General features: G+C 39.0%; 1 protein-coding gene across 6 annotated transcripts in view; it reads right to left on the bottom strand.

The window, feature by feature from the left end:
* Positions 1-16,765, bottom strand: part of Pde1a (phosphodiesterase 1A) — a 405,541-nt gene that overhangs the window by 57,757 nt on the left and 331,019 nt on the right. For all 6 annotated transcript variants that reach the window (XM_008827946.3, XM_008827948.3, XM_029561050.1 and 3 more), the window contains 3 exons: positions 10,673-10,739; positions 7,434-7,550; positions 6,328-6,468 (listed from right to left, as the gene is read on the bottom strand). In XM_008827946.3, coding sequence (XP_008826168.1) covers positions 6,328-6,468; positions 7,434-7,550; positions 10,673-10,739 — 325 coding nt within the window. The remainder of the gene's footprint in view (positions 1-6,327; positions 6,469-7,433; positions 7,551-10,672; positions 10,740-16,765) is intronic.

Below are 16,765 nucleotides of genomic sequence, written 5' to 3'. Positions count from 1 at the left end.
TTGGAAAATGAACTTATAACTCAGGAAATAATGTTTAAATCCATGGATTTTTAAAATAATTCCTGGGGACAAGCTTGAAAACATAAGATCAGGTCATGTCACTCTTCCCATCCTGAATGGTGGTGAGTCCGAAACTGAGGTTCAGCCAGTTCCTGGTGGGCAGACATCAACAGTGAAAATGATAAACCAGAAGCCAGGTAGAGTCTGTGCCTCATCTTAACTGTAAGCAACATTTAGCCTAGAGAATGGCTCAGGCAGAATATTGTCAAATGACAGTCCTCAAATTGTGTCAGAAGGAAGTTCTGACTAACAGCTTATATACCAATGACAGACAGGACAGGGTGGAACTCTCATTAGCTGGACCCTTGAGGTGATTTCATTATTCTTATAATTGTCCTATTTACCCTTCAGTAGGTAAATATTTGTGTCTTTATGTTGGCATGTAACAAATATGAGTCCTAAAGAACTGGGTCAACATGCCCAAGGTCACATAGCCACCTGGTGACAAGAACAGGGATTCAGGCCAATACTGATTCCAAAGCTTCTCTTCTGTGGACCATAGTAACTTTCATACACACACAACACAAACATGCTGAACACAATCTTCTGACTTAATGGGTAAAAGTTAAGAGAACTTTAAGTCTAGTCCCACATTAAATTACTGTATGTGTGTGCACATATGTGCTAAAGTATATGTGTATATGTATAGGGTGAAGAAAATTGCAGATTAGAAAATCACATTGGCTTAGTTCTTGGAGTGCCTAAAAGGAAATAATTAACAATTATTGTTGCTGAAGTGTTGGGGTTGAACACTCTTTTTCTCCATCTCTTTGAAAAGCTGAGCTAGTTTACTATAATTTAACTACTACAGAAAGATATTATGCTATGATTAATAATACAATATGAATTAGAAGCTATTTATTTAAGGAACAGCATTGGGGGCTTTATTATAAGACTTATGACTCTTCATTACCATCTTGTAAGGTGGTCAGTGTTACTGACTCCATTTTAGTGACAAGGGGACCAAGATAGAAAGCTAGCATGTTAGAAGCCTCTCAGAATGGTTCCAAATCTGTTGGCAGCCTCCCAAACCCATGTTGTTTCAAACAGTATTGCCTGGGAAGCCATTTGCAAGACAAGATTATCTGCAGAATTAACAGAATAGGGACTTATTGCCACATTTTATGTAGACTGATCACAGAGAAACAGGATCATCTCAGATGGTAGGAGACTACTTCCAGGAAGAGTCAGTTGGTTGCAAATTCCAAAGAAAAGATCACAGTGAGCTCTCTTTTTTTCTATTGAAAACAATATAGAAAACATAGGCAACCAACCTCCAAGTACAAGCATGCTCTGGGTTAAGCCCCCGGGATGAACTTATATGGAGAGAAACAAGAGATAGTCTGGCATCACTCCATAAAGCCTTGGCTCTTTAGCAAAGGAATTGAGATTCTGTACATCACTGTCACCATGTCACAGGGCTACATATTAATCAAGTGACAAAAGGAGAGAGGGAGGCAACGCTCCTCAGAACACCCAGCCAGTGACGGTAGCATCAGTCACCTGACAGTGTTGCCTGCTTTAGACTGCTCTAAATGTCACTCTGATAGGGTCATCTTGAAATACCAGGGCATCAGCTCAATGATAAATGGTGACCTAGTCTTCTCCACATTAACTATAAGGTTAAAAAGTGTTAGCTGATGAATATTTCTGTAATGCATTTTTTTCAAAGACTCAAATATTCATTTGTATGAACATTAGTATTCAATGATCACAACTGAAGAAAGCTTGTTAAAATTACTTTCCAAAAACTGTCAAGTTGGCAGTGTAACCCCATTTTGACAAAATAGTCAACACATTCATGAATTTATCCTGTCTTCTCTTTCATCTGTAAAAGTTTTATTCCATTGTAAAATAATTCCATCTCTCTTCAGCTGAATGCATTTTCTGGATTCTGGATAAGACTAAATTAGGTCTACCACCAGACTATTTTGTAATGGTCAAACTAATAGGTGACCTCACTGGCAATTCTGCTAAAGGATGAATAAAAGCAGAAATCAGTTGTCCTGTCAGTCTTGCTAGGGGAGAGGATGTAGTATTCACACTTGATAAGTCATGGCTTTCTGAGAAAGTGACTGTGATCTGCACTAATGAGTCCTCCCTCCAGGAGTCACGCCAGGTGGGGTCAGAGTTCCCAGCCTTCCTGAGACAAAAGAAGGGCTTATGGTGTGCTACAAGCCTTCCTGGTAGTTCTGAAGATGAAGTTACACTACGGTTTTGAATTTCTCTTCTTGCCACCTAACATGACACCTCACATCTTTTCAGAGTCACATTCGGACTAGGGATTCTAAAGATAAAGAGAAGTTTATTTGTTCCCTATTACCTTGCAGAAAACAAAAGAAAACAAAAAATATGCTGGAGTTGAAACCTTGTAAGATGAGATTCTGGCTGAAATGTCAAATATTTTTTCATTCTGCTTTATAATTAAGCAGATATTATAATATCTGCCGTGATGGAGGCATTGCTTTTCCGCTTCATCTTATTCTGCAGCATAATTAGTCAGTTCACTTTCCATTTTAGAGGAAATGTTAAATATCTGAAAGAAAGAAAAATCACCTGACCATTGGAGTCAGGACCCCAGTCTTAGAAACCGAAAAGCAAGTGGAAGACCCTCAGGCAACCTTCTCTAGGCAGTAGCATTTGTGGTCAGAAGGTCCTGTTTCTATACTGATATGTCAGGAATACCAAACCAAGTGAAAGCAGAGTTCCAGAAAGAACTGTGACAGTGAAGCCTCATTAAACCAAAAGCCTCAGAACTTCTGTGACTATATGGGCACATTCATTCTTCACAATAGAAAGAGGCACATAAAGAATCCTAAAGATACTTTGTTTAGGTTTTTTTTTTTTTTTGAGATTACTTTGTTGTAGGGTGGGCATTTTGATAGTGTGGTGAATTTTTTACATATTCCTTAAATTGTCACCCGAGCTTCTAGCAAGCAGCCATATCAACACCCAGCCATCCTGGACCTCATATCAGGGATGTCCTCAGATACCTCCAGCCATTGCTGACAGCTGGCTGAGATCACATGAGAGACCTCAAGAGATAGTCTCCTGGCCAAGACTCTTAACCATAGCCCCTTGAAAGACAATAGCAAATTACTATTTTAATATACTAAGTTTTGGAATGATTTTTTTTAGCAACAGATACCTTGAAACATAAAGCAGAAGGGGGTATTGAACCCAGGATATTTATTGAATGATCTGCAAATTTTAGGAGGCAAGGAAATAGAAAATCCTTTGGTCAACAAATAAGACATTGTAGGATGAACTGTAGCAAATGGATAATAAGTGCAGTAATCAGCACAATTAGTTTCCTGGGAGAAAGTACCACAAGGATGATAAATTTCTCCATATCCTGATCTAAATTGTGTACCTGTTATAAGTTGTCTAGATCTTTAGGAGTCTATACTAAGGCCCCAGAGGATTTTGGGTACTCTCTAGGGAATCCATTCCCTGATACAGAGTGATGAGGTAACTAAAGATAGCCATTGAATCACAGGTAGACATTGGAAGTGGCAGTTCTGAACATTTCAACTCTGAGGATTGTATCCTTAAGAATTTAACACAAATAGATGCCACTTGTGATCATTTATGGCATTTAGAGCACTACTCAGCCAAGAATGGCCTTCAAGAAATTGAGAAGAAACATGACTTGAGGATCGTACACAGCTCGTACTCCTTGTTGCACACTTCACAAGGCATGTCTTCCCTTACCAACTTCCTAGCCCTCCCAGATACCCTCTGTGCTGGATAGCTTTAGTGTCAACTTAACACACCTGGATTGAGGGAGCCTCAATTGGGGAATTGCCTCCATTGGACTGGCTTGTGGCCCTGTCTGTGGGGCACCTTCTTGATTGTTGAGTGATGTGGGAGGGCCCAGCCCACTGTGGGTGGTGCCACCCCTGGGCAGGTGGGCCTGTGTTGCATAAGAAAGCAGGCTGAGCAGGGGCCAGGAGAGCAAGCCAGTAAGCAGCATTCCTCCATGGCCTGTGCTCCAGCTCCTGCTTCCAGGTTTCTGCCCTGAGTTTCTACCTTGGGCTCCCTGATGAACTGTGACCCGGGATATGTAAGCTGAATAAACCCTTTCCTCCCCAAGTTGGTATTGGTCAGAGTATTTTGTCACAGCAATGAAGAACAAACTAGGACAGAAATTGGTACCAGAGAGTGGGGTATTGCTGTGACAGACCTGACCTTGGTGTTTTGGGGAGGACTGTGGAAGTGTTTGGAACTTTGGGCTGGAAAAGCCATTGCATGCTCAGATTTTGTTGCTGTGGAGCTTGGAAGAGTTAGGCTGAAAGAGTTGTGGACGATGGAGGCCTGGCTTGTGAAGCTTCATAGGGAAGTAGAGACTATCAGGGCTCTTTGTGTGAGATTTTGAATTGAGAATCTGTTGGCTTGGGCTGAAGAATCAGCTGTGATTAAGAAGAGACCAGAACCTGAAGTAAAACCTTTGCTTTACTGGGACAATTGATGCTGGTTAGCTGGGGCTGAAAAATCAGCTGTAAGTAACAAGAGACCAGCATCACTGTAGTGAAATCTTCTGGGAGGTATTTCCTCAGGATCAGCACATGGAAGGGACCCAAACCTCCATCTCTAGCTGGAATCAGGACTTGGTAACGTGTAAGAGTCTCCTGCATGGTTCTGCCGTTGAAAGCGTGAAGAGATCACAGAGTGCAGCTGAGGCTTGGCCCTGTGAGACGTCAGGAAAGGCCATAGGTGAAAGTGCAGCTTCAGTTGCAGTGAAGACCCCAGGATTGAAAGGGTCATGGAGAGAATCTGAGGCCTTTGCACCCCAAGAGGCAAGAAGAGGCCATTGGTGAAGGTGTAGTCTCAGATTCAGTGGAGACTCCAGCTTTTTGGACATGTCAGGACCATGGGATGACCACTAAGGGCAGCAGCAGGTGTGGAATGGAGCTTGCCTGGGTCTTCAAGACAAGCAGTGTGTGCTGTGGATGGCAGAGTCAAAGAAGCAGAGCTGCCAGAACCCCATGGAGCCCAGAAGATCGTGAGTGAATCCCAGATGCCCAGCCTTGAGCTACTTTGCTGGACTTCGGTTTTGCTTAGGTGTGCCCAATTCTTCCCTTTGAAATAAGACAGCACTTGTTTTGGATTTTACAGAAGCCCACAGTTAAGAGACTTTTAAAAGAGATGATGGGCTTTTAAGTGTTTGGATTTTTTAAAGACTGTGGGACTTTTAAGGTTGTACTGTCTTATGTTGTGATATTAATGTTAATATTGTGTCTTGGGGACAAGAATTGGAAAGGTTATGGTTTAATAGTGATGTGTGTGTCAAGTTGACAAGGGGTCAATTGTACTGGATAGCTTTAGTGTCAACTTGACACACCTGGGTTGAGGGAGCCTCAATTGGGGAATTGCTTCCATTGGACTGGCCTGTGGCCCTGCCTGTGGGGCACCTTCTTGATTGTTGAGTGATGTGGGAGGGCCCAGCCCACTGTGGGTGGTGCCACCCCTGGGCAGGTAGGCCTGTGTTGCATAAGAAAGCAGGCTGAGCAGGGGCCAGGAGAGCAAGCCAGTAAGCAGCATTCCTCCATGGCCTGTGCTCCAGCTCCTGCTTCCAGGTTTCTGCCCTGAGTTTCTACCTTGGGCTCCCTGATGAACTGTGACCTGGGAGATGTAAGCTGAATAAACCCTTTCCTCCCCAAGTTGGTATTGGTCAGAGTAATGAAGAACTAGAACATGCTCCATTACTGCTATGCTAGTGTTTTCATCATTGAATCCTTTGTTTAGTCATTTGTTGATTTGGTATAAAGACAGAAAAGAACATTTGGAAAAGTTCATATGAATAATTTCCCCCAAACTCTGTGAGGATTTGACCATGATTAGCAATGTAAGTACAAGAGAAAACACTCGCAAAGCTAGGTGAGCTGCAAACAATGTATGCAGAAAGAGCAGCTATTCTTAACTGATTCGGAAGACGTTTTCTGTCAGTCACTTTTTGTATTATTTTATTTTGTTAATTTTATTTTTTGGTTGATTCCTGTAAGAATAAATAACTTACAAAGAAAAAAGTTTTGCAGTTCAAATTTTGGAAAACCAATGTATTTAATATATTCAAATTTACCTTGAAGTGGAAGCACGTTTCCTCTCATGAAGTTAAAATATTTTCTGATGAATGTGTTTTATAAATAATTTGCAAAGTCCCAATTATTGCATATAATACATCCATGGAATTAAAAAGACAAGAGGAACTTAGAGGATTGGGCTTTGTTTCACACTAACACACTTCAGTTATAAAGGTTTTCTTACCATGATACCTGTATGAAGCATTATGTAATGCACAGTTTGAGTGACGTCAGCTGCATGAATCAAATTATGATACGGATTTTTGTACTTGCTGTAACCAAGTTCTAAAGCTTCTGCAAAGGCAATTAGGCAAGAAACAGGAATCTGTGGAAGGCAATGTTTATGATTATATTTTGGCCCAAAGTGTTACACTCTACAACATAAGCACAATGTTTGGAAATGCAACATATTAGTGAGTCACGTGTAGACAGTAATTTCAAGCTCAGTGTGGTTAGATATATTCTTGATATATTAGCTTTCAGGTCTGGAGGGATTTGAACCTTAAGTATTAACTTAAACAGAATAACCCATACCATGAAGCTCTGAATTTTTTTTTTAATCTTCCAGAGTCAAGTAAGAAGGCTAGTTCTTAAAAGTGCATTAACGGTCTAATTATAATCAGTGAGTTCTAGTTTTCCTCTCTGTAACACCATAGGGTATAAAAAGTATCTCCCAGTACTTTCTAGCTATGCTATGATCCCTCAGGGTGTGAAATGTACAGCCCACAGATTGCTAAGAAACCTGGATCAAAGTTGTCACTTAGATGCTTCCAAATGAAATTGAGATTTGTTCCTTCAATACAAGGAAAGCTTCCAAAAAGTCAGATGTGGTGGTGTACTACTGAAATCTTGGCACTCTAGTGGCTGAGTCAGGAAGATAGTTCCAGACCAGCCTGGGCTGTATTGCAATTCAAGGGTAACCTGGGCTACATTAAAAGACCATCACTCAAAATAAGGAAAAGAAAGGATCATTTTCTGCTATAGGCACTCTGGGAATTGACTGTGTTTCTTCAAGATGTAGCTTTCAATCCCATTAGGAGTATTGTGCAAAGGGTCCAGGAGATCTTGTATCTTGTTGGGGTAAAGTATCCTGGTCTTATGCACACAAGGTAGATGTACAGACAAGTCAGTGAGATGGGAATGGTTTCATTGTAGGGTGAGCTCAGTCCCCTAATCTGTGACCTGCTAAGTCACTCTAAGTACATTGATCAATGACACTGTGTTCTGTATTTTCATTCTTATTCAAATAATGGAGTCTCTGAGCATCTCACTGTTGCTGAAGCTCCTGACCTTGAAGCGGTTGATAAGATCATATCTGGTAAACAGTTCATAAATCATAAACTTCAGGCTATGCTCTCCACTTGCTTCATTCAGGGCAAATACATCAAAAGACCATTTATCAACATCCTGCAGAAAAAAAAAGAGTAAATACTTTAGGTGACAGTAGTATGTAATTTTGTTGCTTATTATAGAAAATTATTTAAGAAATTAAGCATTGTGCATGCTGCAGGGAATCCTGCAGCTCAACATGTCAAGCTACGTTTTATCAAAGTCTGATATGACAGGGCCACAGAAGTGAGGCTATCATGCTTAATACAGCAGTAAGATTAACCCTGCCCCAGGTCCCAAGGTTATGAAACTGATGTAATAAACTTGATCACACTCTCACGCTGCCTTCAATTTTGCTCTCTTCAGCTTCCTGCCATAAATCATTTCTCAGAATGGCTCCATTTTAAGGTAGGATTGCTGGTGTAGGGGGTGATGTCAATCGAGGGATAGAAGATAGTCCTGATTTTTATTTCCAACTCATCCCACCCATTGGCTTCTTTACTTGATATTTCAGCTTAGGAGTTAGTAATTTAGTTTAAATCATTGATATTATCTGCCTTCTTTTAGGATGCAAATACCAGAAGGAATCAGAGTACAGACTGCCTCATCACCACCCATGGAACTGAGGCTGACTTGTTGATACTTTTCTCTAGAGACAGGTGGTGAGAAAAAGAAGAAGATATTTTGATTGAGGAGGATGTTAGTCATTTTGTCATTTCATGCAGTTCTCTAGAGACACAGGCAGGTCTCTAGGAAAGCAGGTCACCTGGGGAAGTAGCCCCTAGTAGTGGCAGAGGAGCAGTAAGTAGGACCAGTTGACCACTGAGCACTTCAGTTGCCTCATGGTTTTGCTGGAATAAAATCTAATGATGTATTCTATTCTAAAGCTGATCCTAGCTGTCACAAAAGAAGGCCTGGTACACACACACACACGGCAGATTTAGTTTTGGATAGTAAGTGGACAACCTTAAAGTAATGCATTAATTTTGCATGTATGTAGACACTGTTTAGCATTTTATTCATTTATTTTAACATTACTATAAAGTCCCACTTAATGTGCTATGAGATGCTGAAACTAAATCAAAGACCCAATGGAGATTTTTTTAAATGATTCCTATGAAAAATAATAGTAAAAGTCTCCAATGATACTTTAAAATGTTTATTTATCTCTCTCTCTCTCTCTCTCTCTCTCTCTCTCTCTCTCTCTGTGTGTGTGTGTGTGTGTGTGTGTGTGTGTGTATGATAGGTCTGTGGGCTCGTGCGTATGTTGGTGTGTGTGGAGGCCAGTGGACAACATTGTGGAGTCAGTTCTCCCTTTCCATCTTTATGTGGGTTCTGAAAATTGAACTCAGGTTAATAGGCTTTTACAGCAAGCTCCTTTATTATTGAACCAACTTGCCACTGATCCCCTCAAGTAATACTTTTAATCACTTGGACTTGAACACCAATGAAATCTATCTTGGTTTACTTATTAAATTCCCTCCATTTGGTTCCAATATGATCTCTAAGCATTTGTTTTATCTCTTTGTGAATTACAAATCTTTTCTAATAGTTCTCTTAGAAGGATTTTTTTTACCACCAGTAAAGCTCAAAGGAGGTCAACGAATCTTTTATCAAATTCCAAAGCCAACAAGGGAGAATTAGTTCATACTTTTAAGGCTATTCATTACAGTTCCAACTCAAGGTCTCCCACTGAGAAAATGGACAGCTTTCCAGTTCTCAGGGAGTTTCATAAACAATGATGATTGCCATTTGTGAACTGCAGCATATGCTTGACCCCCATGCTGTCAGACTGACAATAAAGTTCTCAGAAAATGCATTAACTAAAATATTCATTATTTGGGGATATTTATTTATTCTTCCAATCTTATAGTTCATATGGCTTTACTATACCACATTTAAAAAGCTGTTACATTCTTATACCAAAATATTTTAACTAGTTTTTAAGTCATGAATTTTAAAGTAAGCAAAATAAAACTAATTTTCTTTCACACAGTTGTAGAAAATAAAGAAGGTAAAAAAATCTCTTAAAATGGAGAAGAAATTAAAATATATTGGAATGTGATATTCCAGCTTTACAGTTCTCTTTGTTATAGTTTTAGAAACATAAATATTTAAAACATCAATAAAAATGAATTGTCTTTTAAAATCAATAGCTTTTAAATCTACTGTGCAGCCACAAAGAAAAAACAAATTCAATAAGGATGGGTGTGGTAGTGCACACCTTTAATCCCAGCATTCAGGAGGAAGAGACAGGTAGACAGGTGGATCTCTGTGAGATCAAGGCTAGCCTGGTCTACATAGTGAGCTCCAGGCCAGCTGAGGCAACAAGGCGACTCTGTACCAAGAAGTTAAAAAAGAAAAAAAGAAAAAAATGAAATGAAAATATACATTTAAAATAGGAAAGAAGAATAAAAATCAGAAATAAAGCAAGCCAAGAAACTTTAGATAATATAAGAAAGTCATCATGAAGTATTTTTAGGAGACAAAGTTGAGTATTCACAACCAGATTAAGAGATAAAAAGAATGGACTTTAGAATGACGAGTCTACAACACTCCTTGTAGAAAGAATATGTAAAGGTGCACATGTGTCTCACACATGCTAACTGCAGACAGGTAAGCCAACAGTTTCCCCATTCAGACTGTCAGGTCTAGTCATTTCTGACTCACACAGACTGCAATCACACCTCAGGACAGGGCAGTCTGGATCAGGGCAGTTCCAAGGGAAGTCAGAGACAAGACAGGCTAAGTGAGTTTTGTTGTTTCTGTATCAATTTTATTTTGTATTTTAGATTTTCTCAGACATAAGATCTTAAATAATTTTCTTCTTTATAATTTTATCATATAAACATAGACTAAATATTTTTAATGCATAATAATAATTGTAATTATAATATAATAAGTGTTTTCTTGAAATGGAATTCAAAATACAGCTAAGTAAAGCTTGGAGAAAAAGACCAGGCTTTCATGCATGCACACACACAAACTATTGATACCATTGATTAGCACAAGTCAAATGTCATTTAACTCTATTGAGAGTCATGGTTTAGGATACTTAACATTATATAAGTGGTTAAAATAATTTTTACACTGTAATATATAGGCTGAGCTAAGACCTGATCTTACTTTTCTCTAAGCCACTTGAAGAGAAATAATTTAAGCAGTTATTTCACAAAGAAAAACAATTGAAATTATTTTACCTTTAGTGTCACTATGACAGCTGCGGGATATGCCAAACCGACCATGTGGTAGCTTTTCCTGTACATCCTAAAATGACAAAAGCAAGTATACATATAAAATTCATCTGTTCACAGTTTTCAGCTATTTCTCAGATATAAAGGAAAGGACAGATCTTGTCTTCCTCACCATCCAGCATAGTTACAGACTCCTACTTGGACAACAGTAATAACTACACCACAGCTTATCTGCTTGACAGGGCTAATAGCATTTGTCAACTCCCTGCAACCCTCTTCCCTGCACTTCATGCAATTAATAGGTAGACTGTGCTTTCTACGTGAAGCCACACTTGTCACAGGCCACGTCATCATTCAGAGTTTTAGATTGGAAGGTGAATATCATGAACATATTTCTTTTAGATTTTATTGGCATTGTTTATTGATTAAAAATGGATACCAATGGAAGAAAACGGAGAGCACCATCAGAAATTACACTACTTTATGTTGTTAAGGATACTGTGAAAGATTATACTGCCAAAAATTACTTAAGATTGTTCAAATTGTCATCCAATAACCTTAAGAAAGGTTATTTGGGGCTATACAGAGACCTTGTATGATGGTTTGAATGTCCCCTGTAGGCTCCAAGTATTTGGACATTTTGTGCCCAGTTGGTGGCCCTGTTTTGGGAGATCTTAGAAGGTGTGGCCATGCTGAAGGAAGCACATTATGAGAGGTGGATTTAGGGAACTCTTAAGCCTTACCAGATCTCAATTCACTCTCTGCTTCCTGTGCCTGCTTGAAGATGTGAGACCTTAGCTTCTGCTCCTACTCCAGCCACCTCTGCTGCCATGCCTCTTGCCCCTTTGGAATGGTAAGCTAAATAAACTATTCCTTTGATAAGTTGTTTTGGTCAGTGTTTCTATCACAGCAACAGAAAAGTGACTAGTACAGTAACTGATGTGAAAGAGTAGGCTGTTAACTGTGAAGAACCTGACCATGTAGGGTTTTGGTATAGAAGACTTTGGAAGTTTGGGCTAGAAAAGTGGTTGAATGCTATAAGCAGAGCTTAACAGGTCATTTTAGTAAGTGTCTGGAAGAAAGTAGTGCTGAGAACAGTTGCAGAGGGAAATAAGGACTTAAGTAGTAACTGGGATATTTTGACAGAGTCTGGCTAGATTCTGCCCAAATCCAAAAAGTTTGCCTGAGGCTAAGTTGAAAAGCAATGGACTAATTTCTCTGGTGGAAGAAATTTCAAGGCAGCCTAACACAGAACTGGTGGTGTGGCTACTAATGATGAATAGTTCACAAATCTACAGTGAAAAAGAGAAAATGGGGCAGAAAGAAATACAGAATATACAGTTAGGCCTGAAAAAGAGCACTAGGAAGATAAATTTTGGAGTTGACCTGTGCTGGAGAGGATCCCTTTGATAAAGAGATTAAAGTGATTAAGATGAGACCCAGAGATTTGCACTTAAACAATGAAGAGAGTGTCTCCAGGGCAAGACCACACCCAGCTAAGCCCAACTTGTGAAAGGAAAATGCTGCAGGGGCCACTGAAGAGGAAAGCCTCTAAAATGGATAAAGCAGACTGGGGTCCATCCCAAACTTTCAGCCAAACTTGTCAGTGTCGTTCACCTGGTGGGCTTTAGAGGCATAAAAAATGAAAGAGTGAAGGGGTCACCCGTTCTTCCTCCATAGTTTCCACCTAGGCCAGGCAGCATGCAGGGGTTCCCCTGAATAAAGAAGGCCCTGATAGGCCATTTTGTGAAGTTGTGAAGGTGAAGCTGAAGCCTGGTTGCCAGTGGAGACCCCAAGAAGACATTCATGATGCCAGAGCTGAGACACCTGCCAAAAAGAGCTGCATACAAGGAGTGGTACCAGCCCGAGAGAGAGAGAGAGAGAGAGAGAGAGAGAGAGAGAGAGAGAGAGAGAGGTATGTTGCATGCAGCAAAGCCAGAGAGGCTGAGCCATCTAAGCCCTTTAGAAGTAAAGCTCCAGAAGTCGGACATGGAGCTACTGGATTTCGTGTTTGCCTTGCTGGTTTCAGTCTTGTTCTGGTCTGGTATTTCCTCACTATGCCTCTGTTCCTCCCTTTTGTAATGGTAATGTGTATTCAGTGACATTGTATGTTGGGAGTATGTAATGTGTCTTTGATTTTACTTTTTGATTTTACAATTAACAATTTCCCCAAGTCTCAGAAGAGACTTTGGACTGGTTTGAATAGTATTGAGACTGATAATGACTATGGGTCTTTTAAGGTTGGATTAAATGCATTTTGCATTTTATATGGTCATGAGTGTATAGGGGCCAAGGAGTGGAATGTGGTGGTTTGAATGAGAATGTCACCCATAGGCTCCAAGTGTTTGTCCATTTTGTCCCCAGATTGTGGCAGTTTTGGGAGGTCTTAGAAGGTGTGGCTATGCTGGAAGAATCATGTCACTGGGGACAGGGTTAGAGAGTTCTTAAACCTTGCCATGCTTTGGTCAGTGTTTCTATCACAGTAACAGAAAAGTAACTAATAACACCCTGTTTCACAAAAAGAGATTATTCTTAGAAAACAATGTTCTCTCTGTTTCCATAATAATATAAACACAAAAATATTTGTATTTATTTTTAATTTGTTTATTTACTGACAGGTAATTAAACTGACATTAATCAAATGTGAGAACCCTTCTGGGTATTCCTGTGAATATAAAGTAAAAACAAAACCAGTCTAACACAGAGAAACTGTACTCAGTTCCTATTTGGAGGTTAAAGGATGTGTGATGCTTCACAGGATCCTGGAAAGAAATAGCTCTATTTTTAGTCACACCCCTTATTTTTTATAGCAAATTGGTCTACAACAAGCTGTAGTCCTTAGACTGTATTGCTGTAACTTCTTCTGAAATTTCTGAACAACATGATAATTTGATTAAGTATAACAAATATAGTCAATGTAAGAAACAATCATTTGGAAAATATTTTCCATCTTCTTTAAAAATCACCATGAAAACATAACTAACATTTTTTAAGTTTGCAGTTCTTACATTAAAAATTTAAAACATGTTGCTATGCAAAAGCAATGATTTCAAAAATTGATAATAAAAGTCAAGTAATTTGTTATGCATTCCTTTTATTTTTTAAAATATTTTATTTATTATTTTTATTTCATATGTACAAGTATATTGCCTGAATGTGTATAAGTGCACTCATGCTGTGCAATGCCCAGGAAGTCAGAAGAGGGCGTTGGATCCCCTGGAACTGGAGTTATGGACAGTTATTGGCTGCTATGTGGGTGCTGGGAATTTAATCAAGGTCCTTTGCAAGAGCATCCAATGTTCTTAACCATTGAGCCATCTCTCTAGCCTGTGCTTTTCTTTTAAATATTGACTTCATGAAGACCCATAATTAAAACTGTGTTACATCTCTAATTACTCATTCTTGACAAAGCATCTCCCTATTTCATTATGGAAACACTGTTACTTTATTGTCCTGTTTCAACTTTATGTTTACTTTAAATGATCATGAATCATTTTAAGATGTGGGTGATCAAGTATAGTAAAAAAAAAAAACCAAAAAACTGTTCTTCATTGAAAGATCTCAGCGCAGATTACAAACAAAAAGATTTTTATTAATTGCTCCCTAGAGATAAGTATAATTATTCTAGTTCTGCAGAGCAACAAAAGATCCAATCACACTACAAAAGATCCAAAAAGCAATTACTGTCAATAAAGATAGCTGTGGTGTTTAAAAAAAACAAATAGTCTTTATCTACATACTTTCTGTCATTCTCACAGAGAAAATAAATATGGGAAAAACAGAAGTGCAATGAACAGGACATGTTCAATATAAAAGCCAATAGGAACATTCTAAGTATTAGGTAATCAAATAAGTATGATTTAATGGCACAGGAGTGGAGGATGAGGAAGAAGAGACAGCATATTCTTTGAGTGACAAGTTAGCTATTCAGGAGCTATGTGGCCTTTGGAACAATGCTTAATGGAATTCTTTTGGGAAAGGAGAATTAAAAGATCGCTTGTAACAAGCACAGGCTATAGATTCCTGACATAATCTAGTAATATCTAGCAGAAGAAAGCTGTTATCACTGTAGTGATCCTCATCACCCTCCAGCCAATCCTGTTAGTCCCAACTCCTTCATGACTCAGAGATTCCTGGCCAGTGGCAGCTTGGAGACCAATGAGTTTCCTAGCTTGGGAACAGTTCTAAGTGTATTGAGGGGTTACTGGTTGGAGAAGAGATACAGTAGCAGGAACATCACTAGTAATCAAGACAGGCCTCCAGGAAGACAAGAATGCATCCACCTATGGACAGTGAGTCAAAGAGTCAATTTTAAAGGAAAGGACAGCAGGAGTCATGGCTCCAAGGCAGGAGAGAGTTTAGGAGTGTTCCTGGAATTGAAATCAGTCAAGGACGAAAGTATTAGATAACACAGGAAAGTCAGAAGAGCCCAGATTGGGCAAGGCCTGGTTACCAGGATGGAATACTGTTCCTAAGGTTTGAATTTGAAGGGACTCCTACAGGCTCATGTGTAGAAGATTCATTCCCCAGGCCCATGGTTCTACTTTGAGAGGCTGTGGAAATATCAGAAGAGGCTTAATGGGCAGAAGTAGGTCACTAGGCATGAGCCTTTGAAGGCTATAGCCAGTCCAGACCTGGCAATGGCCTTTCTGTCACCTTTGTGTCCACACCTTTGTGTGTTGCAAATTGAACTGCTCTGCCAAGCCTTGCATGCCACAATGGACTGAGAGCGTCAGAAACTCTGAACCAAATAAATTTTTAGTCTCTTAAGTTGTTTCTGTCAGATGTGGTGGTCACAGAAATGAGAAAGTCCCTAATAAAACTATTAGTTAGCCTTAACAGCAACAGGAACTAATTTATGTTCCATAGCTTCATTGTACAATGATTTGTTTGGAGAAGGTAAGGAGGAAGGGAGCCCAGTTAGAAAGGTTTGGTCATGTTGCTGTCAACGAATGGAGAGTTGGACTTTCAGTATAGGACAAATTTAGCTGCAAATTGAAGGCACATTTAGGTACATCATTGCCAAGTCTTGCTGAGGCATTGAATTTTTCGAGAGAAGCCTTGGGGAGGAAGCAACAAGACTTCAAGATGTCATCTAAATTTCAGAACTGAAGATGATTACTTTTGAAAATTCGTGATGTATACATCACTAATAGAGATTCAACTCTGATAGAAAAGGTTTCATTTCTAAACACTCTAAGTATATTAATTTACCATAATTAAAATTTCATATAAATTACCTTCTGTACGCTTTGATATTTATATTGGGAAGTTAGATTATTTTTATGTTACATATGAAAAGATGGAAATTTATTGAGTTAAGATATGACTCCTGATATTTTTTTTGAGACAGGGTCTCCCTATAGTCCCAGCTAGCCTGAAACTCACTATGTAAACCAGACTGGACTCAGTCTCACAGGGATCTGCCTGTCTCTGTCTCTGCTGGGGTGAAAGGCATGGGCTACCAACCTGGTAAATTCTGAATCTTTAACCTTGTCTCAAATGGAAATGCAAATTCAGTTGGATTTTATCTACAGCTTGAATTGCTTTTCGGTTTGCCAAGTTCTAAAGGAAAATAATATACACATCACTTCAGCAAATCAAACACCCTGCTTCATCTGTGACTCAGTGACTTTCTGAGATACTATTTAGATGTTTCTAATGTGATGCCTTGGAAAATCAACAATTGTAACACAAAAGAAATTAGATGGTAGACATTCTTCTCTTCAGCCCTTCCTCCTTGCTACAAACAAGTTAGAATAAGTTTAAGCACAGCAGGAAGGAAAATGGTATCTTAACACCAAACTAACTAGCATATCTTTAGTGCTCTTTTATTTAATCCAATTAGATAGGACCAAGAAGCTTGCAAAGTAACTTGAATAATCACTCACTGGGTATTATTTTTGGTGATACCTCCATGAAAAGAGCCATTAGAACTTCATTGTTGTGGTTCTAATTTATTTTTAATGGCATAGTATTCTTACATTTTCTCATTCACATTTTGAAAATTAAAGCATTCTGTCCATTGTTTCTTTGGTTGGAAATGATGTTTTGATGTTTTACTACATCAAAGATAGAAAATGATCAGACTTCCCTTAA

Source organism: Nannospalax galili, unplaced genomic scaffold, assembly GCF_000622305.1.
Source record: "Nannospalax galili isolate Female #2095 unplaced genomic scaffold, S.galili_v1.0 scaffold892, whole genome shotgun sequence".
In the NCBI taxonomy this organism is placed as follows: domain Eukaryota; kingdom Metazoa; phylum Chordata; class Mammalia; order Rodentia; family Spalacidae; genus Nannospalax; species Nannospalax galili.
The sequence above is the reverse complement of the archived record's forward strand: the minus strand, read 5'-3'. Positions and strand labels throughout refer to the sequence as shown.